This window comes from Cherax quadricarinatus, chromosome 12 (genome assembly GCF_038502225.1).
Source record: "Cherax quadricarinatus isolate ZL_2023a chromosome 12, ASM3850222v1, whole genome shotgun sequence".
Classification (NCBI taxonomy): domain Eukaryota; kingdom Metazoa; phylum Arthropoda; class Malacostraca; order Decapoda; family Parastacidae; genus Cherax; species Cherax quadricarinatus.
In genome coordinates this window covers 22782344-22809559 of record NC_091303.1, presented here as the reverse complement: position 1 = coordinate 22809559, position 27216 = coordinate 22782344, and the positions used below count along the sequence as shown (strand labels likewise).

The 27216-nt window shown below is 40.3% G+C and overlaps 1 protein-coding gene across 4 annotated transcripts in view; it reads right to left on the bottom strand.

Annotated features, from left to right (window-relative positions):
* The window catches only part of LOC128686610 (tetratricopeptide repeat protein 17), a 212291-nt gene that overhangs the window by 83624 nt on the left and 101451 nt on the right, over positions 1-27216 (bottom strand). For all 4 annotated transcript variants that reach the window (XM_053773558.2, XM_053773555.2, XM_070084264.1 and 1 more), the window contains exon 12: positions 25974-26198. In XM_053773558.2, the coding sequence (XP_053629533.2) occupies positions 25974-26198 (225 nt within the window). The remainder of the gene's footprint in view (positions 1-25973; positions 26199-27216) is intronic.

Below are 27216 nucleotides of genomic sequence, written 5' to 3'. Positions count from 1 at the left end.
TTACAAGTGATGGCTCACTTCTTAAGCTAAACTTAAACTGTTGCCTTCAAACTGCTACAATTCTGCCCCACTTGGTGCCCTGCTATATTTTATATCCCATACTGATTTTTCAATTAATTATATTACCTCATTTTTTGTCATATTATTCCCATTACTTGTACCCTTTTATTTTCAACTTTTTTCTTAATATTTCACTCATATGAGAAGTGGAATACGAATCTTTACTCCGTAAGCCATGTGTGTTTTAAAAGTCAACTAAAATGCCGGGAGTAATGGGCTAGTAACCCCTTTTCCTGTACAGTTCACTAAAAATAAGAAGAAAACCGACAAAGTGGGATGTTTGAATGTGTGCAGAAGTTGTGCGAATGATAAGAAAAAATTATTATGGAAGTTATGAATGGAAAGAAGCTAGATGGATTGCTCTAAGTGAAACAAAGCTGAAGGGGGTAGGAGAGTGTCAGTGGGGAGAAATAAATGAGATTAGGTCATGGGATTAGGTATGGTTTGATTGAAGGATAAGTTATGGCAGGAAAAGAGGGATTATAATGTATAAATTCAAGGATAATGTGGAGTAAAATAAGGGTTGGATGTGAAAAGTGGGTTATAGTGTTTATGCACTTGGAGGAGAGAGAGAGAGAGAGAGAGAGAGAGAGAGAGAGAGAGAGAGAGAGAGAGAGAGAGAGAGAGAGAGAGAGAGAGAGAGAGAGAGAGAGAGAGAGAGAGAGAGAGAGAGAGAGTGAGTGAGTGAGTGAGTGAGTGAGTGAGTGAGTGAGTGAGTGAGTGAGTGTGTGTGTGTGTGTGTGTGTGTGTGTGTGTGTGTGTGTGTGTGTGTGTGTGTGTGTGTGTGTGTGTGTGTGTGTGTAAATGGCCCTCTCTATGGAAAGAGGCAAATGTAGTCCCTGTTCACAAAAAGAAGAGCAGAGCAGAAATCAGCAACTACAGACCAGTGTCACTCCTGTCAATCACTGGTAAGATCCTTGAGACAATAATCTCAAGACAAATGACAGAGTTTTTTTGGCAACCACTCACTACTTTGTGATCGTCAATATGGCTTCAGGAAAGGTTACTCTGCTGCTGATCTGTTGTTAAACCTCTCCACTAAGTGGCACCAGTCACTGGATGAATCCAAAGTCAGCTGTGTGGTAGCACTGGACATTGCTGGTGCTTTCGACCAGGTGTGGCACCAGGGCCTCTTAGCAAAACTTCAAGCACTGGGAATTGCAGGCTCTATGCTATGTCTCCTCAGTGATTACCTTCATGGTAGATCTCTAAGTGTAGTTCTCAATGGAATGGAATCTGCAAGACATCCTATTGGGGCAAGTGTTCCACAAGGAAGCGTGCTGGGACCATTGTTATGGAATGTCTACTTCAACGACCTTCTTCATCTCATCCCAGAATCACATGCATATGCAGACGACTGCACACTGACATTCACTTATCCAAGAGAAGAAATGTCAGCTGCTCTAGCTACATCAATCACCAGCTGAGAGCTATATCAGCTTGGAGAAATAGATGGCAAGTAACATTTGCAACTGAAAAAACGCAAATGATGATCGTCTCTAGGCACCATGATGGTAATGCTGGTGCAGTAGTAAGGATGAATGGGAGGGTGTTGGCACCTGGAGAAGTTGATATCCTTGGGGTGAAATTTGACTCCAAACTAACCATGAAGAACCATGTTGTAAATCTTGCAAACAAGGCAGCCAGGAAGCTTACAGCACTTCGCCGTATCTCGCATCTACTTGACAGTAGGGGCTGCAAGATTCTGTACGAGGCACAAGTACGCTCGCACCTTGAGTATGCTCCACTTTCTTGGTTTGCCTGCCCCACCTCTCATCTGCGACTGCTTGACAGAGTGGAGAACAGAGCAAGACGTCTCATCTCTCGCCTGGACCCATCCTAGATAGATCTGTCATTTCAGCAGAGCCTTCAACATAGGAGGGATGTGGGTGGCCTTACTGTTATGTACAAGGCCAATATTATCAAAGTACCACACTTGCATCCACTTCGAGGACAGCGTGAAACAAGCTTTTATGCCACAAGACGGGCACAAAGCAGCAACTTCGCTCTGGCTGTACCCTTCTCCAGAACTTCACTCCATCTGAGATCCTATATGCCCAGGATGACTCGAGTATGTAACACATTTGTACAGCATAATGATGTCAACGAGATAAAGTCAGCTGATCAAATGAAAATGCTGGCCCACAGATGGCTCCAACTTCATCCTGTTCCCTACTTGTATGTCTCATAACAATAAAAATGCTTTCAAATGAGCTGATGTAGGTAACAGCTCTTAGCTTGCCAATTATGTTAGGAATCCTTAACCTGTAAATAGCTTGTCAATAAAGCTAGGGATCCTTAACCTAACCTTGTCAAACCCTGTGTAAAAAAGAGAGAGAGAGAGAGAGAGAGAGAGAGAGAGAGAGAGAGAGAGAGAGAGAGAGAGAGAGAGAGAGAGAGAGAGAGAGAGAGAGAGAGAGAGAGATAGAGATAGAGATAGAGATAGATAGATAGAGATAGATAGATAGAGATAGATAGATAGATAGAGATAGATAGATAGAGATAGATAGATAGAGATAGATAGATAGAGATAGATAGATAGAGATAGATAGATAGAGATAGATAGAGATAGATAGATAGAGATAGATAGATAGAGATAGATAGATAGAGATAGATAGATAGAGATAGATAGATAGAGATAGATAGATAGAGATAGATAGATAGAGATAGAGATAGATAGATAGAGATAGATAGATAGAGATAGATAGAGATAGATAGATAGATATATATAGATAGATAGATATAGATAGATAGATAGATAGATATAGATAGATATAGATATAGATAGATAGATAGATATAGATAGATATAGATAGATAGATAGATAGATATAGATAGATAGATAGATAGATAGATAGATATAGATAGATATAGATAGATAGATATAGATAGATATAGATAGATAGATAGATATAGATAGATAGATATAGATAGATAGATAGAGATAGATAGATAGAGATAGATAGATAGAGATAGATAGATAGATAGATAGAGATAGATAGATAGATAGAGATAGATAGATAGATAGATAGAGATAGATAGATAGATAGATAGATAGAGATAGATAGGTAGAGATAGATAGATAGAGATAGATAGATAGATATAGATAGATAGATATTGATTGATTTTAGGAAATGCTGAGTGAGTGCATAGGGAGTTTTGAACCAAGCAATAGAGTACTTGTGGTTGGGGACCTAAATGATAAGTGGATAAAAATATTGTGGAGGAAGTAGTAGGTAAATTTGGGGTGCCAGGAGTAAATGAAAACGGGGGGCCTTTAACTGAAATGTGTAGATAGAGGTTTGGTAATAAGCAATACATTTTTTTTTTAACAAACTGGCTGTATCCCACTGAGGTAGGGTGGCCCAAAAAGAAAAACAAAAGTTTCTCTTTTCAAATTTAATAATTTATACAGGAGAAAGGGTTACTAGCCCCTGGCTCCCGGCATTTTAGTTGCCTTTTACAACACGCATGGCTTACCGAGGAAGAATTCTGTTCCACTTCCCCATGGAGATAAGAGGAAATAAACAAGAACAAGAACTAGAAAGAAAATAGAAGAAAACCCAGAGGTGTGTGTATATATATGCTTGTACATGTATGTGTAGTGTGACCTACGTGTAAGCAGAAGTAGCAAGACGTACCTGAAAGCTTGCATGTTTATGAGACAGAAAAATGGACACCAGCAATCCTACCATCATGTAAAACAATTACAGGCTTTCGTTTTACACTCACTTGGCAGGACGGTAGTACCTTCCTGGGCGGTTGCTGTCTACCAACCTACTACCTAGAATAAGTAATACATATTTTAAGAAAAAGAGTATAAATAAGTATACAAGATGTGATATATCATGTAATTAAAGCACAGTAAAACTTTGACTTACAAGTGTCCCAATGTACATGTTTTTTGAGATATGAGACGTCGCTCGGTCAATATTTTGCTGTGAGTTACGAGCCAGCTCCCCCCTTTTCCCCCCCAACACAAAACCTGGACACCTCGCTTGTTTATCTATGATTTCATGCTTTAATTCCATGGAAATCATCCTCTTTTTCTTCTCAGCACTGTCCTTTACACTTACTTTCTTGGGACCCATGCTTAGAAAAACGAAATTTGGCCAAATGATTAAAAAATGTAAGCAAAGCATGAGAGAACTGCTCCCACAGTGAGGTAAACAGAGCATTGCATTGGCAATGTTCATTATAATAATAATAGTAATAATAATTATTTTCATATAGTCGGACTTGAGTCCTGGAAATGGGAAGTACAATGCCTGCACTTTAAAGGAGGGGTTTGGGATATTGGCAGTTTGGAGGGATATGTTGTGTATCTTTATACGTATATGCTTCTAAACTGTTGTATTCTGAGCACCTCTGCAAAAACAGTGATAATGTGTGAGTGTGGTGAAAGTGTTGAAAGATGATGAAAGCATTTTTCTTTTTGGGGATTTTCTTTCTTTTTTGGCTCACCCTGTCTCGGTGGGAGACGGCCGACTTGTTGAAAAAAAAAAAATAAATAAAATAATAATAATTATTATTATTAATAGTTTGTTTTTTCAACAAGTCGGCCGTCTGCCACCAAGGCCTAATCACACATAATCACTGTTTTTGCAGAGGTGCTCAGAATACAGCAGTTTAGAAGCATATACATATAAAGATACACAACATATCCCTCCAAACCGCCAATAGCCCAAACCTCTCCTTTAAAGTGCAGGCATTGTACTTCCCATTTCGAGGACTCAAGTCCAGCTATATAAAAATAACCAGTTTCACTGAATCCCTTCACTAAATATTACCATGCTCATACTTCAACAGCTTGTCAGGTCCCAAATACCATTCATCTCCATTCACTCCTATCTAATATGCTCACGCACGTTTGCTGGAAGTCCAAGCCCCTTGCCCACAAAACCTCCTTTACCCCCTCCCTCCAACCTTGTCAAGGACGACCCTCACCCCACCTTCCTTTCCCTACTGATTTATGAGCTCTCCATGTCATTCTACTTTGATCCATTCTTTCTAAATGACCAAACCACCTCAACAACCCCTCTTCTGCCCTCTGACTAATACTTTTATTAACTCCACACCTCCTAATTTCCACACTCCGAATTTTCTGCATAATATTCACACCACACATTTCCCTTAGACAGGACATCTCCACTGCCTCCAACCACCTCCTTGCTGCAACATTTACAACCCAAGCTTCACAATATAAGAATGTTGGTACTACTATACTTTCATACATTCCCTTCTTTGCCTCCATAGATAACATTTTTTGTGTCCAGAGACACCTCAATGCACCACTCGCCTTTTTGCCTCCATCAATTCTATGATTAACCTCATCCTTCATAAATCCATCCGCTGACACGTCAACTCCCAAATACTATCTGAAAACATCCACTTCTTCCATACTCCTCCTCCACAATTTGATATCCAATTTTTCTTTATCTAAATCATTTGATACCCTCATCACCTTACTCTTTTCTATGTTCACTTTCAACCTACTTTTATCGGGAAGTAGTCTCCCTCTCTTCTACACACCCTAACCTGAGCCTCACTATCCTCATAAAAACTCTTTACAACATTTAGTAACTTACCACCTATTCCATATACTGTACTTGTAACATCTGCCACATTGCTCCCCTATCCACTCTATCATATGCCTTTTCTAAATCCATAAATGCAATAAAAACTTCCCTACCTTTATCTAAATACTGTACACATATATGTTTCAGGTAGGTATGTTTGGGGTGCCAGGTGTAAATGATAATGGGAGCCCTTTGCTTGAACTTTGTACAGAAAGGGGTTTAGTTATAGGTAATACATATTTTAAGAAAAAGAGGATAAATAAGTATACAAGATATGATGTAGGGCAAAATGACAGTAGTTTGTTGGATTATGTATTGGTAGATAAAAGACTGTTGAGTAGACTTCAGGATGTACATGTTTATAGAGGGGTCACAGATATATCAGATCACTTTCTAGTTGTAGCTACACTGAGAGTAAAAGATAGATGGGATACAAGGAGAATAGAAGCATCAGGGAAGAGAGAGGTGAAGGTTTATAAACTAAAAGAGGAGGCAGTTAGGGTAAGATATAAACAGCTATTGGAGGATAGATGGGCTAATGAGAGCATAGGCAATGGGGTCGAAGAGGTATGGGGTAGGTTTAAAAATGTAGTGTTAGAGTGTTCAGCAGAAGTTTGTGGTTACAGGAAAGTGGGTGCAGGAGGGAAGAGGAGCGATTGGTGGAATGATGATGTAAAGAGAGTAGTAAGGGAGAAAAAGTTAGCATATGAGAAGTTTTTACAAAGTAGAAGTGATGCAAGGAGGGAAGAGTATATGGAGAAAAAGAGAGAAGTTAAGAGAGTGGTGAAGCAATGTAAAAAGAGAGCAAATGAGAGAGTGGGTGAGATGTTATCAACAAATTTTGTTGAAAATAAGAAAAAGTTTTGGAGTGAGATTAACAAGTTAAGAAAGCCTAGAGAACAAATGGATTTGTCAGTTAAAAATAGGAGAGGAGAGTTATTAAATGGAGAGTTAGAGGTATTGGGAAGATGGAAGGAATATTTTGAGGAATTGTTAAATGTTGATGAAGATAGGGAAGCTGTGATTTCGTGTATAGGGCAAGGAGGAATAACATCTTGTAGGAGTGAGGAAGAGCCAGTTGTGAGTGTGGGGGAAGTTCGTGAGGCAGTAGGTAAAATGAAAGGGGGTAAGGCAGCCGGGATTGATGGGATAAAGATAGAAATGTTAAAAGCAGGTGGGGATATAGTTTTGGAGTGGTTGGTGCAATTATTTAATAAATGTATGGAAGAGGGTAAGGTACCTAGGGATTGGCAGAGAGCATGCATAGTTCCTTTGTATAAAGGCAAAGGGGATAAAAGAGAGTGCAAAAATTATAGGGGGATAAGTCTGTTGAGTGTACCTGGTAAAGTGTATGGTAGAGTTATAATTGAAAGAATTAAGAGTAAGACGGAGAATAGGATAGCAGATGAACAAGGAGGCTTTAGGAAAGGTAGGGGGTGTGTGGACCAGGTGTTTACAGTGAAACATATAAGTGAACAGTATTTAGATAAGGCTAAAGAGGTCTTTGTGGCATTTATGGATTTGGAAAAGGCGTATGACAGGGTGGATAGGGGGGCAATGTGGCAGATGTTGCAAGTGTATGGTGTAGGAGGTAGGTTACTGAAAGCAGTGAAGAGTTTTTACGAGGATAGTGAGGCTCAAGTTAGAGTATGTAGGAAAGAGGGAAATTTTTTCCCAGTAAAAGTAGGCCTTAGACAAGGATGTGTGATGTCACCGTGGTTGTTTAATATATTTATAGATGGGGTTGTAAGAGAAGTAAATGCAAGGGTCTTGGCAAGAGGCGTGGAGTTAAAAGATAAAGAATCACACACAAAGTGGGAGTTGTCACAGCTGCTCTTTGCTGATGACACTGTGCTCTTGGGAGATTCTGAAGAGAAGTTGCAGAGATTGGTGGATGAATTTGGTAGGGTGTGCAAAAGAAGAAAATTAAAGGTGAATACAGGAAAGAGTAAGGTTATGAGGATAACAAAAAGATTAGGTGATGAAAGATTGAATATCAGATTGGAGGGAGAGAGTATGGAGGAGGTGAACGTATTCAGATATTTGGGAGTGGACGTGTCAGCAGATGGGTCTATGAAAGATGAGGTGAATCATAGAATTGATGAGGGAAAAAGAGTGAGTGGTGCACTTAGGAGTCTGTGGAGACAAAGAACTTTGTCCTTGGAGGCAAAGAGGGGAATGTATGAGAGTATAGTTTTACCAACGCTCTTATATGGGTGTGAAGCGTGGGTGATGAATGTTGCAGCGAGGAGAAGGCTGGAGGCAGTGGAGATGTCATGTCTGAGGGCAATGTGTGGTGTGAATATAATGCAGAGAATTCGTAGTTTGGAAGTTAGGAGGAGGTGCGGGATTACCAAAACTGTTGTCCAGAGGGCTGAGGAAGGGTTGTTGAGGTGGTTCGGACATGTAGAGAGAATGGAGCGAAACAGAATGACTTCAAGAGTGTATCAATCTGTAGTGGAAGGAAGGCGGGGTAGGGGTCGGCCTAGGAAGGGTTGGAGGGAGGGGGTAAAGGAGGTTTTGTGTGCGAGGGGCTTGGACTTCCAGCAGGCATGCGTGAGCGTGTTTGATAGGAGTGAATGGAGACAAATGGTTTTTAATACTTGACGTGCTGTTGGAGTGTGAGCAAAGTAACATTTATGAAGGGATTCAGGGAAACCGGCAGGCCGGACTTGAGTCCTGGAGATGGGAAGTACAGTGCCTGCACTCTGAAGGAGGGGTGTTAATGTTGCAGTTTAAAAACTGTAGTGTAAAGCACCCTTCTGGCAAGACAGTGATGGAGTGAATGATGGTGAAAGTTTTTCTTTTTCGGGCCACCCTGCCTTGGTGGGAATCGGCCGGTGTGATAATAAAAAAAATAAAAAAATATAAGTCTGTTGAGTATACCTGGCAAAGTGTATGGTAGAGTTATTATTGAAAGAATTAAGAGTAAGACAGAGAATAGGATAGCAGATGAACAAGGAGGCTTTAGGAAAGGTAGGGGGTGTGTGGACCAGGTGTTTACAGTGAAACATATAAGTGAACAGTATTTAGATAAGGCTAAAGAGGTCTTTGTGGCATTTATGGATTTGGAAAAGGCGTATGACAGGGTGGATAGGGGGGCAATGTGGCAGATGTTGCAGGTGTATGGTGTAGGAGGTAGGTTACTGAAAGCAGTGAAGAGTTTTTACGAGGATAGTGAGGCTCAAGTTAGAGTATGTAGGAAAGAGGGAAATTATTTCCCAGTAAAAGTAGGCCTTAGACAAGGATGTGTGATGTCACCGTGGTTGTTTAATATATTTATAGATGGGGTTATAAGAGAAGTAAATGCGAGGTCTTGGCAAGAGGCGTGGAGTTAAAAGATAAAGAATCACACATAAAGTGGGAGTTGTCACAGTTGCTCTTTGCTGATGACACTGTGCACTTGGGAGATTCTGAAGAGAAGTTGCAGAGATTGGTGGATGAATTTGGTAGGGTGTGCAAAAGAAGAAAATTGAAAGTGAATACAGGAAAGAGTAAGGTTATGAGGATAACAAAAAGATTAGGTGATGAAAGATTGGATATCAGATTGGAGGGAGAGAGTATGGAGGAGGTGAATGTATTCAGATATTTGGGAGTGGACGTGTCAGCGGATGGGTCTATGAAAGATGAGGTGAATCATAGAATTGATGAGGGGAAAAGGGTGAGTGGTGCACTTAGGAGTCTGTGGAGACAAAGAACTTTGTCCTTGGAGGCAAAGAGGGGAATGTATGAGAGTATAGTTTTACCAACGCTCTTATATGGGTGTGAAGCATGGGTGATGAATGTTACAGCGAGGAGAAGGCTGGAGGCAGTGGAGATGTCATGTCTGAGAGCAATGTGTGGTGTGAATATAATGCAGAGAATTCGTAGTTTGGAAGTTAGGAGGAGGTGCGGGATTAACAAAACTGTTGTCCAGAGGGCTGAGGAAGGGTTGTTGAGGTGGTTCGGACATGTGGAGAGAATGGAGCGAAACAGAATAACTTCAAGAGTGTATCAGTCTGTAGTGGAAGGAAGGCGGGGTAGGGGTCGGCCTAGGAAAGGTTGGAGGGAGGGGGTAAAGGAGGTTTTGTGTGCGAGGGGCTTGGACTTCCAGCAGGCATGCGTGAGCGTGTTTGATAGGAGTGAATGGAGACAAATGGTTTTTAATACTTGACGTGCTGTTGGAGTGTGAGCAAAGTAACATTTATGAAGGGGTTCAGGGAAACCAGCAGGCCGGACTTGAGTCCTGGAGATGGGAAGTACAGTGCCTGCACTCTGAAGGAGGGGTGTTAATGTTGCAGTTTAAAAACTGTAGTGTAAAGCACCTTTCTGGCAAGACAGTGATGGAGTGAATGATGGTGAAAGTTTTTCTTTTTCGGGCCACCCTGCCTTGGTGGGAATCGGCCAGTGTGATAAAAAAAAAAAAAAAAATATATGTTTCAATTTAAACACTTGATCTACACATCCCCTACCCACTCTAAAACCTCCTTGCTCATCCACAATTCTAGATTCTGTCTTACCTCTAATTCTTTCAATAATAACCCTACTGTACACTTTTCCTGGTATACTCAGTAAACTAATTCCTCTATAATTTTTACAATCTCTTTTGTCCCCCTTCCCTTTATATAAAGGAACTATACATGCTCTCCGCCAATCCCTAGGTATCTTCCCCTCTTTCATACATTTATTAAACAAAAATACCAACCACTCCAACACTATATCCCCCCCCTGCTTTTAACATTTCTGTCATGATCCCATCATTCCAGATGCTTTACTCCCCTTTCATTCTACATAATGCCTCATGCACCTCCCCCACACTCACATCATGCACTTCTTCACTCCTACAGGATGGTGTACCTTCGGCCAGTGCACGAAATTACCGCCTCCCATTCTTCGTCGATATTTAAGTTCCTCCAAATATTCTCGCCTGTACCCAAAACCTCCATCTCCCCATCTACTACTCCCCTACTCTGTTTTTAACTGACATATCCATTCATTCCCTAGGCTTTCTTAACTTGTTTAACTCACTCCAAAATTTTTTCTTATTTTCATTAAAATGTCTTGACAGTGCCTCTCGCACTCTATCATCTGCTCTCCTTTTGCACTCTCTCACCACTCTCTTCACCTTTCTCTTACTCTCCATATACTCTACTATTCGTATAACACTTCTGCTTTGTAAAAACCTCTCATAAGCTACCTTTTTCTCTTTTATCACACCCTTTACTTCATCATTCCACCAATCACTCCTCTTTCCTCCTGCATCCGCCCTCTTATAACCACAAACTTCTGCCTCACATTCTAATACTGCATTTTTAAAACTATTCCAACCCTCTCCAACCCCCTCACTATTCATACTTGCACCAGCCCACCTTTCTGCCAATAGTTGCTTATATCTCACCCGAACTTCCTCCTCCCTTAGTTTATACACTTTCACCTCCCTCTTGTTGCTGTCATTTTCCTCTTGTTCCATCTACCTCTTACTCTAACTGTAGCTACAACTAAATAATGATCCGATATGTCAGTTGCCCCTCTATAAACGTGTACATCCTGGAGCCTACCCATCAACCTTTTATCCACCAATACATAATCTAACAAACTACTTTCATTACGTGCTATATCATACCTTGTACGTATATTTATTTATTCTCTTTTTCATAAAATATGTATTACTTATTACCAAACTACATACAATTAAAGGCTCCCCATTTTCATTTACCCCTGACACCCAAATTTACCTACTACTCCCTCCACAACATTTTTACCCACTTTAGCATTGAAATTCCCAACCACAAGTACTCTCACACTTGGTTTAAAACTCCCCATGCATTCACTCAACATTTCCCACTAAAGCACAGATCCAGTTCGCTCGATCAAGAGCCCCTCACCAGCAGGGTATTGGATCTGTGCTCCAGTTCCCTAAATTAATAATGATAATAATAATACAGTAGTCCCTCGATAATAGTCGGGCTCGATAGTCGTCCTTTTCGGAAATCGTCGCGTTGTTTTATTCCAAACATTGGCTCGCAAATGGTTGGTTGACTTGCTAATCGTCGTTCGTCCTGTTTACCAGTGAGCGACGGTCCCCTCACGTGTTCATACGAAATATTTCATAATACAGTGGACCCCCGCATACCGTCGCCATCACATAACGTACAATCCACATACCGCTCGCTTTTATCGCAAAAATTTTGCCTCGCATACCGCTCAAAAACCCGCTCACCGCTCTTCGTCCGAGACGCGTCCAATGTGCGCCTTTAGCCAGCCTCACATGTGCCTCCGGTGGCATTGTTTACCAGCCAGCCTCCGCGGTAACATCCAAGCATACAATCGGAACATTTCGTATTATTACAGTGTTTTTGGTGATTTTATCTGCAAAATAAGTGACCATGGGCCCCAAGAAAGCTTCTAGTGCCAACCCTACAGCAATAAGGGTGAGAATTACTATAGAGATGAAGAAAAAGATCATTGATAAGTATGAAAGTGGAGTGCGTGTCTCCGAGCTGGCCAGGTTGTATAATAAACCCCAATCAACCATCGCTACTATTGGTGGTACAGCTGCTGCTGCTGCTGTACCACCGTCAGCTGCTGCTGCTGCTGCTGCACTGTCAGCTGCTGCTGCTGCTGTAGCACCATCAGCTGCTGCTGCTGTTGTACCACCGTCAGCTGCTGCTGCTGCTGCTGCTGTAGTACCGTCTGCTGCTGCTGTAGTACCGTCTGCTGCTGCTGTAGCATCGTCTGCTGCTGCTGTAGCACTGTCAGCTGCTGCTGCTGCTGTACCACCATCAGCTGCTGCTGTAGTACCGTCTGCTGCTGCTGTAGCATCGTCTGCTGCTGCTGTAGCACTGTCAGCTGCTGCTGCTGCTGTACCACTGTCAGCTGCTGCTGTAGTACCGTCTGCTGCTGCTGTAGCATCGTCTGCTGCTGCTGTAGCACTGTCAGCTGCTGCTGCTGCTGTAGCACTGTCAGCTGCTGCTGCTGCTGCTGTAGCACCGTTGTTGGTGTGGCTTATTGAGAATACCAAGAAACAATTAACCCCAGAGGATTTGCCACCCAGGATAACCCAAAAAAGTCAGTGTCATCGAAGACTGTCTAACTTATTTCCATTGGGGTCCTTAATCTTGTCTCCCAGGATGCAACCCACACCAGTCGACTAACACCCAGGTGAACAGGGAAAAATGCCTGGAACTAGTGCTCATATTGGTGAATTTAAAGCCAGCAAAGGTTGGTTTGAGAGATTTAAGAATCGTAGTGGCATACACAGTGTGATAAGGCCTGTTCTGGAAGAAAATGCCAAACAGGAGCTACAGTACTCAGGAGGAAAAGGCACTCCCAGGACACAGTGTCTCATCAGTCATTGCTGCATCTTCAATAAAGGTAAGTGTCATTTATTCTTCATTTAGTAGAGTAGTACATGCACAATATATATTGTGCATGTACTACTCTACTATTGTGCATGTATCCTTCTCTTTGTGTGTAGGAAAATGTATATTTCATGTGGTAAAATTTTTTTTTTCATACTTTTGGGTGTCTTGCATGGATTAATTTGATTTCCATTATTTCTTATGGGGAAAATTCATTCGCATACCGATCATTTCGCATAACAATGAGCCCTCTTGCACGGATTAAAGTCGCTATGCGGGGGTCCACTGTATTCCATTCATTTTAGTGTTTGCAAGTGCTAAATAAGTTACCATAGCTCCAAAGAAAGCTCCTAGTGCCAAGCCTTTGGTAAAGAAGGTGAGAAATATGATTGAATTTAAGAAAAACATCATTGAACAATATGAGTGGCATATGTGTGGCCAAACTGGCCAGGATGTATAACAAATCCCATACAACCATATCTTCCATCGTGGCCAAGTAAAAGGAAATCAAGGAAACTGTTGTTGCAAATTGGGTAAATATGCTGACAAAAATGAGATCACCAGTACTCGAAGATGTTGAGAAGTTATTATTGGTGTGGATAAACGAGCAACAATTAGCAGGAGATAGTCTTTTGACATCGATTATTTGTGAAAAGGCTAGGCAGTTGCATGATGATCTGGTAAAGAAATTGCCTGCAACGAGTACTGACATTTGTGAATTTAAGGCCAGCAAAGGTTGATTTGAGAGATTTAAGAACTGTAGTGGAATACACAGTGTGATAAGGCATGGTGAGGCTGCCAGTTTGGACAAAATTCGTAAGTGAATTCAAGGAGTACATAGAGGCTGAAGGACGGTAACCTGAACAAGTGTTCAGTTGTGACGAAACAGGCCTCTTTTGGAAGAAAATGCCAAAGAGGACCTAAATTACTCAGGAGGAAAAGGGACTACCAGGACACAAGCCTATCAAAGACAGGCTGACGCTCATGTTCTGTGCTAATGCTAGTGGGGATTTCAAAGTGAAGCCATTACTAGTGTACCACTGAAAATCCCAGAGTGTTCAAAAAAAAAAAAAAATGTCATGAAGAGTAAATTGTGTGTGTTTTGGAGATCTAATAATAAGGCATGGGTCACGAGGGAAATTTTCGTCGAGTGGTTCAATGAAGTGTTTGGCCCTAGTGTGAAGAATTACCTCCTGGAAAAGAAATTGGATCTCAAGTGCCTCCTAGTAATGGACAATGCACCTGCTCATCCTCCAAACTTGGATGACCTAATTCTGCAGGAGTTTGGGTTCATCACAGTAAAGTTCTTGCCCCCAAATACCACTCCTTTCCTCCAGCCCTTGGACCAGCAGGTCATTTCAAACTTTAAAAAACTCTACACCAAAGCAATGTTTCAAAGGTGCTCTAATGTGACCTCAGACACTCACTTGACCCTAAGAGAGTTTTGGAAAGAACACTTCAGTATCCTCCATTGCATAAGCCTTATAGGTAAGGCTTGGGAGGGAGTGACTACCAGGACTTTGAACTCTGCTTGGAGAAAATTGTGGCCAGATTGTGTCCACAAGAGGGATTTTGAAGGGTTTGTGGCTGACCCTGATGAGCCTATGTCAGTTGTGAACTCTATTGTGGCATTGGGGAGTTCCATGGGGTTGGATGTGAGTTTGGAAGATGTGGAAGAGTTGGTGGAGGACCATAACGAAAAGCTAACCACTGAGGAACTGCAAGAGCTTTAGCAGGAACAACAGATCGCAGCTGAGAATCTTGCTGCAGAGGAGGAGGAAGAGAGATGGAAGGTGCCTTCTTTAGAAATTAAGGAGATTTTTGAAATGTGGAGTAGGATGGAAAGATTTATGGAGAAACATCACCCTGAGAAGGATGTTGCAAGCCATATCGGCAACTTGTACAGTGACAGAGTCTAGGCCCATTTTAGGGAAGTTTTAAAGAGGCGCCAGAAACAGAGCTCTCTGGACACTTTTTTTGCGAGACAGGACTCCAGTGACTCTCACACTGGTCCTAGTGGCATTAAGAAACAGAGAAGAGAAGTAACCCCCAGAAAAGAACTCGGTACCTAAGGTGTAACAGTAACTAATCCAATCTCTCTCCTCCTCCAGTCTTCCATACACTAAGAAGAATCGCCAATAAAGGTAAGTGTTATACTGTTAATGTTTCATACATCATGTCCCATTGTATTGTTTATGTACTACATCTATTTTTTTTTTTTTTCAACAAGTCGGCCGTCTCCCACCGAGGCAGGGTGACCCAAAAAAGAAAGAAAATCCCCAAAAAGAAAATACTTTCATCATCATTCAACACTTTCACCACACTCGCACATTATCACTGTTTTTGCAGAGGTGCTCAGAACACAACAGTTTAGAAGCATGTAGTAGGTTGGTAGACAGCAACCACCCAGGGAGGTACTACCATCCTGCTAAGTGAGGGTAAAACAAAAGCCTGTGATTGTTTTACATGATGGAAGGATTGCTGATATCTTTTGTCTGTCTCATAAATATGCAAGATTACAGGTATGTCTTGCTACTTCTACTTACACTTAGGTCACACTAAACATACATGTACACATTTATTTATACACACTCATCTGAGTTTTCTTTGATTTTATCTTAATAGTTCTTGGTCTTATTACTTTTCCTTTTATATCCATGGGGAAGTGGAATAAGAATCTTTCCTCCGTAAGCCATGCGTGTTGTAAAAGTCAACTAAAATGCCGGGAACAATGGGCTAGTAACCCCTTTTCCTGTAAAGATTACTAAAAAGAATAAGAAGAAGAAAATTGTCAAAGTGGGAAGTCTGAATGTGCATGGATGTTGTGCAGATGATAAGAAAGAGATGATTGTGGATGCTATGAATGAGAAGAAGCTGGATGTCCTGGCTTTAAGTGAAACAAAGCTGAAGGGGGTGGGAGAGTTTCAGTGGAGAGGAATAAATGGGATTAGGTCAGGGGTTTCAAATAGAGTTAGAGCTAAAGAAGGAGTAGCAATAATGTTGAAGGATAAGCTATGGCAGGAAAAGAGGGAATATAAATGTATTAATTCAAGGATTATGTGGAGTAAAATAAAGATTGGATGTGAAAAGTGGGTTATAATAAGCGTGTTTGCACCTGGAGAAGAGAGAAGTGTAGAGGAGAGAGAGAGATTTTGGGAAATGTTGAGTGAATGCGTGGGGAGTTTTGAATCAAGTGTGAGAGTAATGGTGGTTGGGGATTTCAATGCTAAAGTGGGTAAAAATGTTATGGAGGGAGTAGTAGGTAAATTTGGGGTGCCAGGGGTAAATGTAAATGGGGAGCCTTTAATTGAGCTATATGTAGAAAGAGATTTGGTAATAAGTAATACATATTTTATGAAAAAGAGGATAAATAAATATACAAGGTATGATGTAGCACGTAATAAAAGTAGTTTATTAGATTATGTATTGGTGGATAAAAAGTTGATGGGTAGGCTCCAGGATGTACATGTTTATAGAGGGGCAACTGATATATCGGATCATTATTTAGTTGTAGCTACAGTTAGAGTAAGAGGTAGATGGGAAAAGAGGAAGGTGGCAACAACAAGTAAGAGGGAGGTGAAACTGTATAAATTAAGGGAGGAGGAAGTTCGGATGAGATATAAGCGACTATTGGCAGAAAGGTGGGCTAGTGCAAAGAAGAGTAGTGGGGGGGTTGAAGAGGGTTGGAATAGTTTTAAAAATGCAGTATTAGAATGTGGGGCAGAAGTTTGTGGTTATAGGAGGGTGGGGGCAGGAGGAAAGAGGAGTGATTGGTGGAATGATGAAATAAAGGGTGTGATAAAAGAGAAAAAGGTAGCTTATGAGAGGTTTTTACAAAGCAGAAGTGTTATAAGAAGAGCAGAGTAAATGGAGAGTAAAAGAAAGGTAAAGAGAGTGGTGAGAGAGTGCAAAAGGAGAGCACATGATAGAGTGGGAGAGGCACTGTCAAGAAATTTTAATGAAAATAAGAAAAAATTTTGGAGTGAGTTAAACAAGTTAAGAAAGCCTAGGGAAAGTATGGATTTGTCAGTTAAAAACAGAGTAGGGGAGTTAGTAGATGGGGAGATGGAGGTATTAGGTAGATGGTGAGAATATATTGAGGAACTTTTAAATGTTAAGGAAGAAACAGAGGCAGTAATTTCATTCACTGGTCAGGGAGGTATACCATCTTTTAGGAGTGAAGAAGAGCAGAATGTAAGTGTGGGGGAGGTATGCGAGGCATTACGTAAAATGAAAGGGGGTAAAGCAGCTGGAACTGATGGGATCATGACAGAAATGTTAAAAGCAGGGGGGGATATAGTGTTGGAGTGGTTGGTACTTTTGTTTAATAAATGTATGAAAGAGGGGAAGGTATCTAGGGATTGGCAGAGAGCATGTATAGTCCCTTTACATAAAGGGAAAGGGGACAAAAGAGACTGTAAAAATTATAGAGGAATAAGTTTACTGAGTATACCAGGAAAAGTGTACGGTAGGGCTATAATTGAAAGAATTAGAGGTAAGACAGAATGTAGGATTGCGGATGAGCAAGGAGGTTTCAGAGTGGGTAGGGGATGTGTAGATCAAGTGTTTACATTGAAGCATATATGTGAACAGTATTTAGATAAAGGTAGGGAAGTTTTTATTGCATTTATGGATTTAGAAAAGGCATATGATAGAGTGGATAGAGGAGCAATGTGGCAGATGTTGCAAGTATATGGAATAGGTGGTAAGTTGTTAAATGCTGTAAAGAGTTTTTATGAGGATAGTGAGGCTCAGGTTAGGGTGTGTAGAAGAGAGGGAGACTATTTCCCGGTAAAAGTAGGTCTTAGACAGGGATGTGTAATGTCACCATGGTTGTTTAATATATTTATAGATGGGGTTGTAAAGGAAGTAAATGCTAGGGTGTTCGGGAGAGGGGAGGGATTAAGTTTTGGGGAATCAAATTCAAAATGGGAATTGACACAGTTACTTTTTGCTGATGATACTGTGATTATGGGAGATTCTAAAGAAAAATTGCAAAGGTTAGTGGATGAGTTTGGGAATGTGTGTAAAGGTAGAAAGTTGAAAGTGAACATAGAAAAGAGTAAGGTGATGAGGGTGTCAAATGATTTAGATAAAGAAAAATTGGATATCAAATTGGGGAGGAGTATGGAAGAAGTGAATGTTTTCAGATACTTGGGAGTTGACGTGTCGGCGGATGGATTTATGAAGGATGAGGTTAATCATAGAATTGATGAAGGAAAAAAGGTGAGTGGTGCGTTGAGGTATATGTGGAGTCAAAAAACGTTATCTATGGAGGCAAAGAAGGGAATGTATGAAAGTATAGTAGTACCAACACTCTTATATGGGTGTGAAGCTTGGGTGGTAAATGCAGCAGCGAGGAGACGGTTGGAGGCAGTGGAGATGTCCTGTTTAAGGGCAATGTGTGGTGTAAATATTATGCAGAAAATTCGGAGTGTGGAAATTAGGAAAAGGTGTGGAGTTAATAAAAGTATTAGTCAGAGGGCAGAAGAGGGGTTGTTGAGGTGGTTTGGTCATTTAGAGAGAATGGATCAAAGTAGAATGACATGGAAAGCATATAAATCTATAGGGGAAGGAAGGCGGGGTAGGGGTTGTCCTCGAAAGGGTCGGAGAGAAGGGGTAAAGGAGGTTTTGTGGGCAAGGGGCTTGGACTTCCAGCAAGCGTGCGTGAGCGTGTTAGATAGGAGTGAATGGAGACGAATGGTACTTGGGACCTGACGATCTGTTGGAGTGTGAGCAGGGTAATATTTAGTGAAGGGATTCAGGGAAACCGGTTGTTTTCATATAGTCGGACTTGAGTCCTGGAAATGGGAAGTACAATGCCTGCACTTTAAAGGAGGGGTTGGGATATTGGCAGTTTGGAGGGATATGTTGTGTATCTTTATATGTGTATGCTTCTAAACTACATCTATATTTCATGTAAAAAAATTTTGTTTTAATACTTCTGGGTGTCAGGAAAGGATTAATTGTATTTACATTATTTCTTATGGGGAAAATTTATTTGAAAATCGTCTTTTTCGATAATCATCGCACTTCCCGGAACAGATTATCGACAATAAACGAGGGACCACTGTACTACTACTAATAATAAGAATAATAATGATAGAGCTTCAGTTCTCTAAATTAATAATAATAATTATTATTATAATAATGATAGAGCTTCAGTTCCCTAAATTAATAATAATAATAATAATAATAATATAGGTAGTAGGTTGGTAGACAGGAACCACCCAGGAAGGTACTACCGTCCTGCCAATTGAGTGTAAAACGAAAGCCTGTAATTGTTTTACATGATGGTAGGATTGCTGGTGTCTTTTGTCTGTCTAATAAATACGCAAGATTACAGGTACGTCTTGCTACTTCTACTTACACTTAGGTCACACTACACATACATGTACAAGCATATATATACACACCCCTCTGGGTTTTCTTCTATTTTCTTTCTAATTCTTGTTCTTGTTTATTTCCTCTTATCTCCATGGGGAAGTGGAACAGAATTCTTCCTCTGTAAGCCATGCTTGTCGTAAGAGGCGACTAAAATGCCGGGAGCAAGGGGCTAGTAACCCCTTCTCCTGTATATATTACTAAATTTAAAAGGAGAAACTTCAGTTTTTTCTTTTGGGCCACCCCACCTCAGTGGGATACGGCTGGTACGTTGAAAGAAGAAGAAGAATAATAATAATAATATAGGTAGTAGGTTGGTAGACAGGAACCACCCAGGAAGGTACTACCGTCCTGCCAATTGAGTGTAAAACGAAAGCCTGTAATTGTTTTACATGATGGTAGGATTGCTGGTGTCTTTTGTCTGTCTAATAAATACGCAAGATTACAGGTACGTCTTGCTACTTCTACTTACACTTAGGTCACACTACACATACATGTATACAAGCATATACATATACATACCCCTCTGAGTTTTCTTCTATTTTCTTTCTAGTTCTTGTTCTTGCTTATTTCCTCTTATCTCCATAGGGAAGTGGAACAGAATTTTTCCTCCGTAAGCCATGCGTGTTGTAAGAGGCGACTAAAATGCCGGGAGCAAGGAACTAGTAACCCCTTCTCCTGTACAAATTACTAAATTTAAAAAGAAAAGCTTTTCTTTTTCTTTTTGGGCCACCCTGCCTTGGTGGGATACAGCCGGTTTGTTAAAAAAAAAAAAAATAATACTAATAATAATACATAATATGTACGTAATAATAATTCAGAATGCTGCCACTAGTTGGCACAGCCAATGCCAAAACATCTGGTAAGCAGTACACATGTTTACATTGCTGTGGGAGCAGTTCTCTCATGATTGCTTGTATTTTTTTAGTCATTTGGCCAAATTTCTTTTTTCTAACTATGGGTCCTAAAAAAAATAAGTGCAAAGAACAGTGCTGAGAAGAAAAAGATGATGATTTCCATGGAATTAAAGCATGAAATCATAGATAAACATAAGCAAGGTGCATGAGTTGTGGACTTAGCCAGGCAATACCAGCTTAGTACATCTGCGATATGTAGATACAAAAGCTGTATCAATTATGCTCAGTGATTAAGCAAATCAAATTGTATCAGTTAAGTTCAGCGATCAAAGAAAACCATGTTTTTGATGAAGTTTACAGGGCCATTGACATCATATGCCACACTGCCAATCTCCCACCCTCAACCTCCCCCACCATCTCTGCTCCAAGTGTGTAAGTACATATACACTTTATATAAGCAGTTTAATATTTCTTAACATTCTGTAGTGTATTATGATTTATTATGTTTTTATATACGATATTTCTTATTTATAAATACAGTGGACCCCCGGCTTACGATATTATTTCATTCCAGAATTATGTTCAGGTGCCATTACTGAACGAGTTTGTTCCCATAAGGAATATTGTGAATTGGGTTGGTCCATTTCAGACCCCCAAACATACACGTACAAACGGGCTTACATAAGTACACTTACATAATTGGTCGCATTGGGAGCTGATCGTAAAGCGGGGGTCCACTGTACATTGTTTCAGTGTTTTCCTTAGAAAACTAGTGATCTACTGCAGTTAGCCTCACAAATACTCCACTTTCTCTTACAATAAGAGCATGGGAAGATACTAAAGTCAAAGTGGGACAGGAAATGGCAGACGCTTCCATCGCTGCCTCTGCCACCATATTATGGCCTATTTTATTCATTTTAAAGTATATATCATGTTACTGTGTTAATTATATTGTTTATTATATCATATAAGATGAATTGTGATAGATAAATAAGCTGTACAGTTGAGATTAGCATCATAGTCAAGTATTTTGTTTTGTCTCCAGAGTGCAGGAATGGATTAATGGCTTTTCAATTAATTTAAATGAGGAAAATTTACTTGATATATTAGCAAATTGAGTTACGAGCTAGGTCACGGAACGGATTAAACTCGTAAGTCAAGGTTCCACTGTAGTTTGTTAGATTATGTATTGGTGGATAAAAGGGTGATGGGTAGGCTTCAAGATGTGAAAGTTTACAGAGGGGCAAACGATATATCAGATCATTATTTAGTTGTAACTACAGTTAGAGTAAGAGTTACATGGGGCAAAAGGAAAAAGCAAGTAAGAGAGAGGTGAAAGTTTATAACCTAAGGGAGGAGAAAGTTAGGGTGAGATATAAGCAACTATTGGCAGGAAGGTGGGCTAGTGCGAGCATAGGTAGTGGGGAAGGTTGAAGAGGGGTGGGATAGTTTTAAAAATGCAGTGTTAGAATGCAGGGCAGAAGTTTGTGGCTATAGGAGAGTGGGTGCTGGAGGAAAAAGGAATGACTGGTGGAATGATGACGTAAAGGGTGCAATAAAAGAGAAAAAGGTCACTTATGAAAGGTCTTTACAAAGCAGAAGTGATATAAGAAGGGTGGAGTACATGGAGAGTAAAAGAAAGACGAAGAAAGTGATGAGAGTCAATAAGGCGAGCAAATGATATAGTGGGTGAGGCATTGTCAACAAATTTTGCTGAGAAAGAGAAAAAATTTGGAGTGAGATAAACAAGTTAAGAAAGAATAGGTAGGGAATGAATGGATTTGTCAGTTAAAAACAGAGTATGGGAGATAGTAGATGGGGAATTGGAGGTATTGGGAAGATGGTGGGAATATTTTTAGGAACTTTTAAATGTTGATGAAGAAAGGGAGGCAGTAATTTCATGCACTGGCCATGGAGGTATAGCATGTTTCAGGAGTGAAGAAGAGCAGGAAGTGAAAGTGGGGGAGGTGCAAGAGGCATTACACAGAATGAAAGGGGGTAAAGCAGGTGGAACTGACAGGATCATGACAGAAATGTTAAAAGCAGGGGGGATACAGTAGGGTATGTAAAAGAAGAAAATTAAGAAGAAAAAGTGAATATAGGAAAATTAAGAAGAAAAAGTGAATATAGGAAAGAGTAAGGTTATAAGGATAACAAAAAAATTAGGTGATGAAAGATTGGATATCAGATTGGAGGGAGAGAGTATGAAGGAGGTGAATGTATTCAGATATTTAGGAGTGGACGTGTCAGCAGATGGGTCTATGAAGGATGAGATGAATCATAGAACTGATGAGGGGAAAAGGGTGAGTGGTACACTTAGGAGTTTGTGGAGACAAAGAACTTTGTCCATGGAAGCAAGCGAGGAATGTATGTGAGTATAGTTGTACTAACACTTTTGTATGGGTGTGAAGCATGCATGATGAATGTTACAAGGAGAAGGCTGGAGGCAGTGGAGATGTCATGTATGAGGGCAATGTGTGGTGTGAAAATAATGCAGAGAATTCATAGTTTGGAAATTATTAGAAGGTGTTGGATTAACAAAACTATTATCCAGAGGGCTGAGGGGTTGCTGAGGTGGTTCGGACATGTAGAGAGAATGGAACAAAACTGAATGACTTCGAGAGTGTATAAATCTGTAGTGGAAGGAAGGCGGGGTAGGGGTTGGCCTAGGAAGGGTTGGAGGGAGGGGGGTAAAGGAGGTTTTGTGTGAGAGGGGCTTGGACTTCCAGTCAGCGTGTGTGAGCGTATTTGATAGGAGTGAATGGAGACAAATGGTTTTTAATATTTGACGTGCTGTTGGAGTGTGAGCAAAGCAACATTTATGAAGGGATTCAGGGAAACCGGCAGGCTGGACTTGAGTCCTGGAGATGGGAAGTACAGTGTCTACACTCTGAAGAAGGGGTGTTAATGTTGCAGTTTTATAACTGTTGTGTAAAGCACCCCTCTGGCAAGGCAGTGATGGAAAGTCTTTCTTTTTCGGGCCATCCTGCCTAGGTGGGAATTGGCTGATGTGTTAATATAATAAATAAATATCCAGTAAAGTGTATGGTAGGGTTAGTATTGAAAGAATTAGATGTAAGACAGAGAGCAGGATTGCAGATGAACAAGGAGGCTTTAGAATGGGTAGGAGATGTGTAGATTAAGTGTTTACATTGAAGCATATATGTGAACAGTATTTAGATAAAGGCAGGGAAGTTTTCATTGCATTTATGAATTTAGAAAAGGCAAATGATAGGGAGGATAGGGGAGCAATGTGGCAGATGTTACAAGTGTATCGAATAGGTGTGTAGGAGAGAGGGAAATCACTTCCCAGTAAAAGCAGGTCTTAGACAGGGATGTGTAATGTCACCATGGTTGTTTAATATGTTTATAGATGGGGTTGTAAAAGAAGTAAATGCTAGGGTGTTGGGGAGAGAGGCAGGATTAAATGATGGGAAATCAAATACAAAATGGGAGTTGACACAGTTACTTTTTGCTGATGATACTGTGCTTTTGGGAAATTCTAAAGAAAAGTTGCAAAGGTTAGTGGACGAGCTTAGGAGGGTGTATAAAGGTAGAAAGCTAAAAGTGAACAGAGATAAGAGTAAGGTGATGAGGGAATCAAACGATTTAGATAAAGAAAAAATTGGATATCACACTGGAGGGAGGGAGTATGGAAGAAGTGAATGTGTTCAGATTGGTTTATGAAGGATGAGGCTAACCATAGAATTGATGAAGGAAAAAAGGTGAGCGGTACTTTGAGGTATCTGTGGAAACAAAAAACTTTATCCATGGAGGCAAAGAAAGGAATGTCTGAGAGTATAGTGGTATCAACATTCTTATATGGGTATGAATCTTGGGTTGTAAATGCTGCAGCAAGGAGGAGGCTGGAGGCAGTGGAGATGTCACGTCTAAGGTCAATGTGTGGTGCAAATATTATGCAGAGAATCCGTAGTGTGGAGTTACTAAAAGTATTAGTCAGTGAACTGAAGAGGGGTTGTTGAGGTGGTTTGGTCATTTAGAGAGAATGGAACAAAGTAGAATGACTTGGAGAGTGTATAAATCTGTAGGGGAAGGAAGGCAGGGTAGGGGTTGTCCTCGAAAAGTTTGGAGGGAGGGGGTAGAGGAGGTTTTGTTGGCAAGGGGCTTGGACTTCCAGCAAGCATGTGTGTGTTGGATAGGAGTGAATTGAGACGAATGGTTTTTGGGATGTGATGAGGTGCTGGAGTATGAGCAGGGTAAAAAGAGGTTATGTAAGGGATTCAGGGAAAGCGGTTAGCCAGACTTGAGTCCTGGAGGTGGGAAATACAATGCCTGCACTTTAAAGAAAGGGTTTGGGATATTAGCTGTTTGGAGGGACATCTAAACTGTCATATCTGAACGCCTCTGCAAAGACTGTGATTATGTGAGTGACGGTGAAAGTGTTGAATGATGATAAAAGGTTTATCTTTCTTTTGAGTTTTTCTTTCTTTTTTTTGGATCGCTCTTCCTCGGTGAGAAATGGATGACACGTAAAAAAAAAAAATTGAAACTTTCCCTCTATATTTTTTACGATTTCTTATACATTTTGCACTGATTCTGTTTCTTGGTGCAAAGTGATAATGTTTTTTGGGGAGAATTTCTCAAGAGCCACACTAATGTATCTCTCAATAGTTCATCAGGGAGTCTTGATGGAGAGCTAATCATCTGTTAAGACATTCATGTTGTCCTCAAAGATATCCTGAAACTAAATAACTTAACCTTTCAGGGTCCAGAGGCCAAATTTCAAAGTGTGCACCAGGGTCCAAGAATTAAAAAAAAGTTATTTTTTTCTTATGAAATGGTGGAGAATCTTTTTCTGAAGGTAATAAAATAAAAAGTATGAAATTTGAAGGAAAATTGATGAAATTATGCTCTTGCAAATTTTGATGTGTCAGCGATATTTACGTATCGGCAATTTTGCCAACTTTGACTCCCATTTTAGGCCAATTAGGGTCCAGAATGAACAATGCAGGCATTGCTGACACTAAACTAACATTTCCTCTGTTCATTAGTTAAGTTTTCAGGCTTTACAAATGAATTCCATTTTGATTTTTTATTCACATAATGAATTTTTATTCAAACTAAAAAATAGAAGATTTACTGTTGTGCAATATTGTAATAATTGTATAAATAATATCACCATATTTGTGAACGTATATTAGACCCATCAGCTGGGGTGTATTAGATGTGTGAGGTCATTTGCTTACTCTTGATCAATGGCAAAAATTTAACATTTCTGCTACTTTGAGCTCGGTTTCAAGCCATTTTCACTACTAAAACCAATCAAAATCATCTCTATTACTGTAATATATCTTCCATTCTATCAAATGAGATCAAGAAATTGCAAATACAACTATAAAAAACATATGAAAAACACTGCAAAGTCGCTGTTTTAATAAAAAAATTATAGTCTTAGTTTTTTTCTCTCATTATGCATTGTGTGCTGCAGGATTTGTTTTATGTGGTGCACACATACCACATAGATGTATTCTCTCATATCTAGGCCCAAATTTACCGCTCACAGCTTTGCAGAGTGAGCTGAGCTCATGGCACAGAACTACGTTTTGGGCCTTCAACTCAAAGCTGTAGAACTATGGCACGGACCCTGAAAGGGTTAATAGGCAAGGCCAAGGTGGAAGTGACTGGTGCTATCATTTATGTCATTATCCAATGTGTTTTGATGGCAGCCATCAAGTTTAAAGTTTAGAATGTAATATTAGACCAGCAAACTACCATTAAAAAACACAACTTACTTCATGATCAGCAACTTGCATTGCTTGGAGAGTTAGTGTTAAAGCATCATCAATATGGCCAGCAGTGTAGAGCAAAGCTGCAATGTTAATCAAAGGAACATCTCGCCACTCATCTGGTGCTGTAGCAACCGCACGCCGTAAGCACTCAACCCCATTATAGAGATTACCATGAACTCTCCAATATAAACCCGCCAAGTTGTAAAGTAGCCACTGAGGTCCAACACCCTGTAATGAAACAACTATATGTAAAATTTCAGTGTAATTAGGTATAAAAGATTTCCTATTCTAAAGAGAACATTTGGATAACTATACCTATTTCATTGTAACAGTGAGTGAATGGTTTGAATGGTTACCCATTCCTAATACAGCAGTTAGAAGAAAAAAGAAATTTTAATATCAACTATTGCACAACAGATATTTACTCACCCTGCCTCAGTGGGAGACGGCCAGTGCGTTAAAAAAATTATTATTATTTTTTAACATCAGCTGTCTCCCACGGAGGTAGGGTGAGCAAATAAAAGAAGAAAAACTTTCACTATCATTCACTCTATTACTGTCTTGCCAGATATTGCCAATATTACAGTGTAGATGCCCCTCCAAAATGCAAATATCACCTCTCCTTCAGAATGCAGGCATGGCACTTCTCACCTCCAGGACTTGAGTCTGGGCCACCAGTTTCCCTAAATCCCTTCAACAAATGTTACCTTGCTAACACTCCAACAATTCATTGAGTCCCAAATATCATATGCCTCCACTTCTACTTAACATGCTCACACATTCCTGTTGGATGTCCAAGTCCCTCACACACAAAACTTCCTTTACCCCTTCCCTCCAACCTTTCATAGGGTGACCCCTACCCTGCCTTCCCTCCATTACAGATTTGTACACCCTCCAAGTCATTGTATTGTGCTCCATCCTCTATAAATGCCAACAACTTCTAATTATCAACAACTCCTCTCTACTTCTATTTTGTATCAGATTCTGCATAGTTTAATCATATACTTCTCTCCATATTAAGTAATATGAATAATACTAAAAGTTGCCAGAAGCAAGGGGCTAGCAATCCCTTCTCCTGTATACATTACTAAAGTTGGAAAGAGAAGCTCTCATTTTTCTTTTTTGGCCCACCCTGCTTCAGTGAGATGTGGCCAGTTAGCTGAAAGAATATTAAAAGTATTATTTAGAGGGTCGAGGAGGGGTTGTTGAGGTGGTTTGATCATTTAGAGAAGATGGAGCACAATAG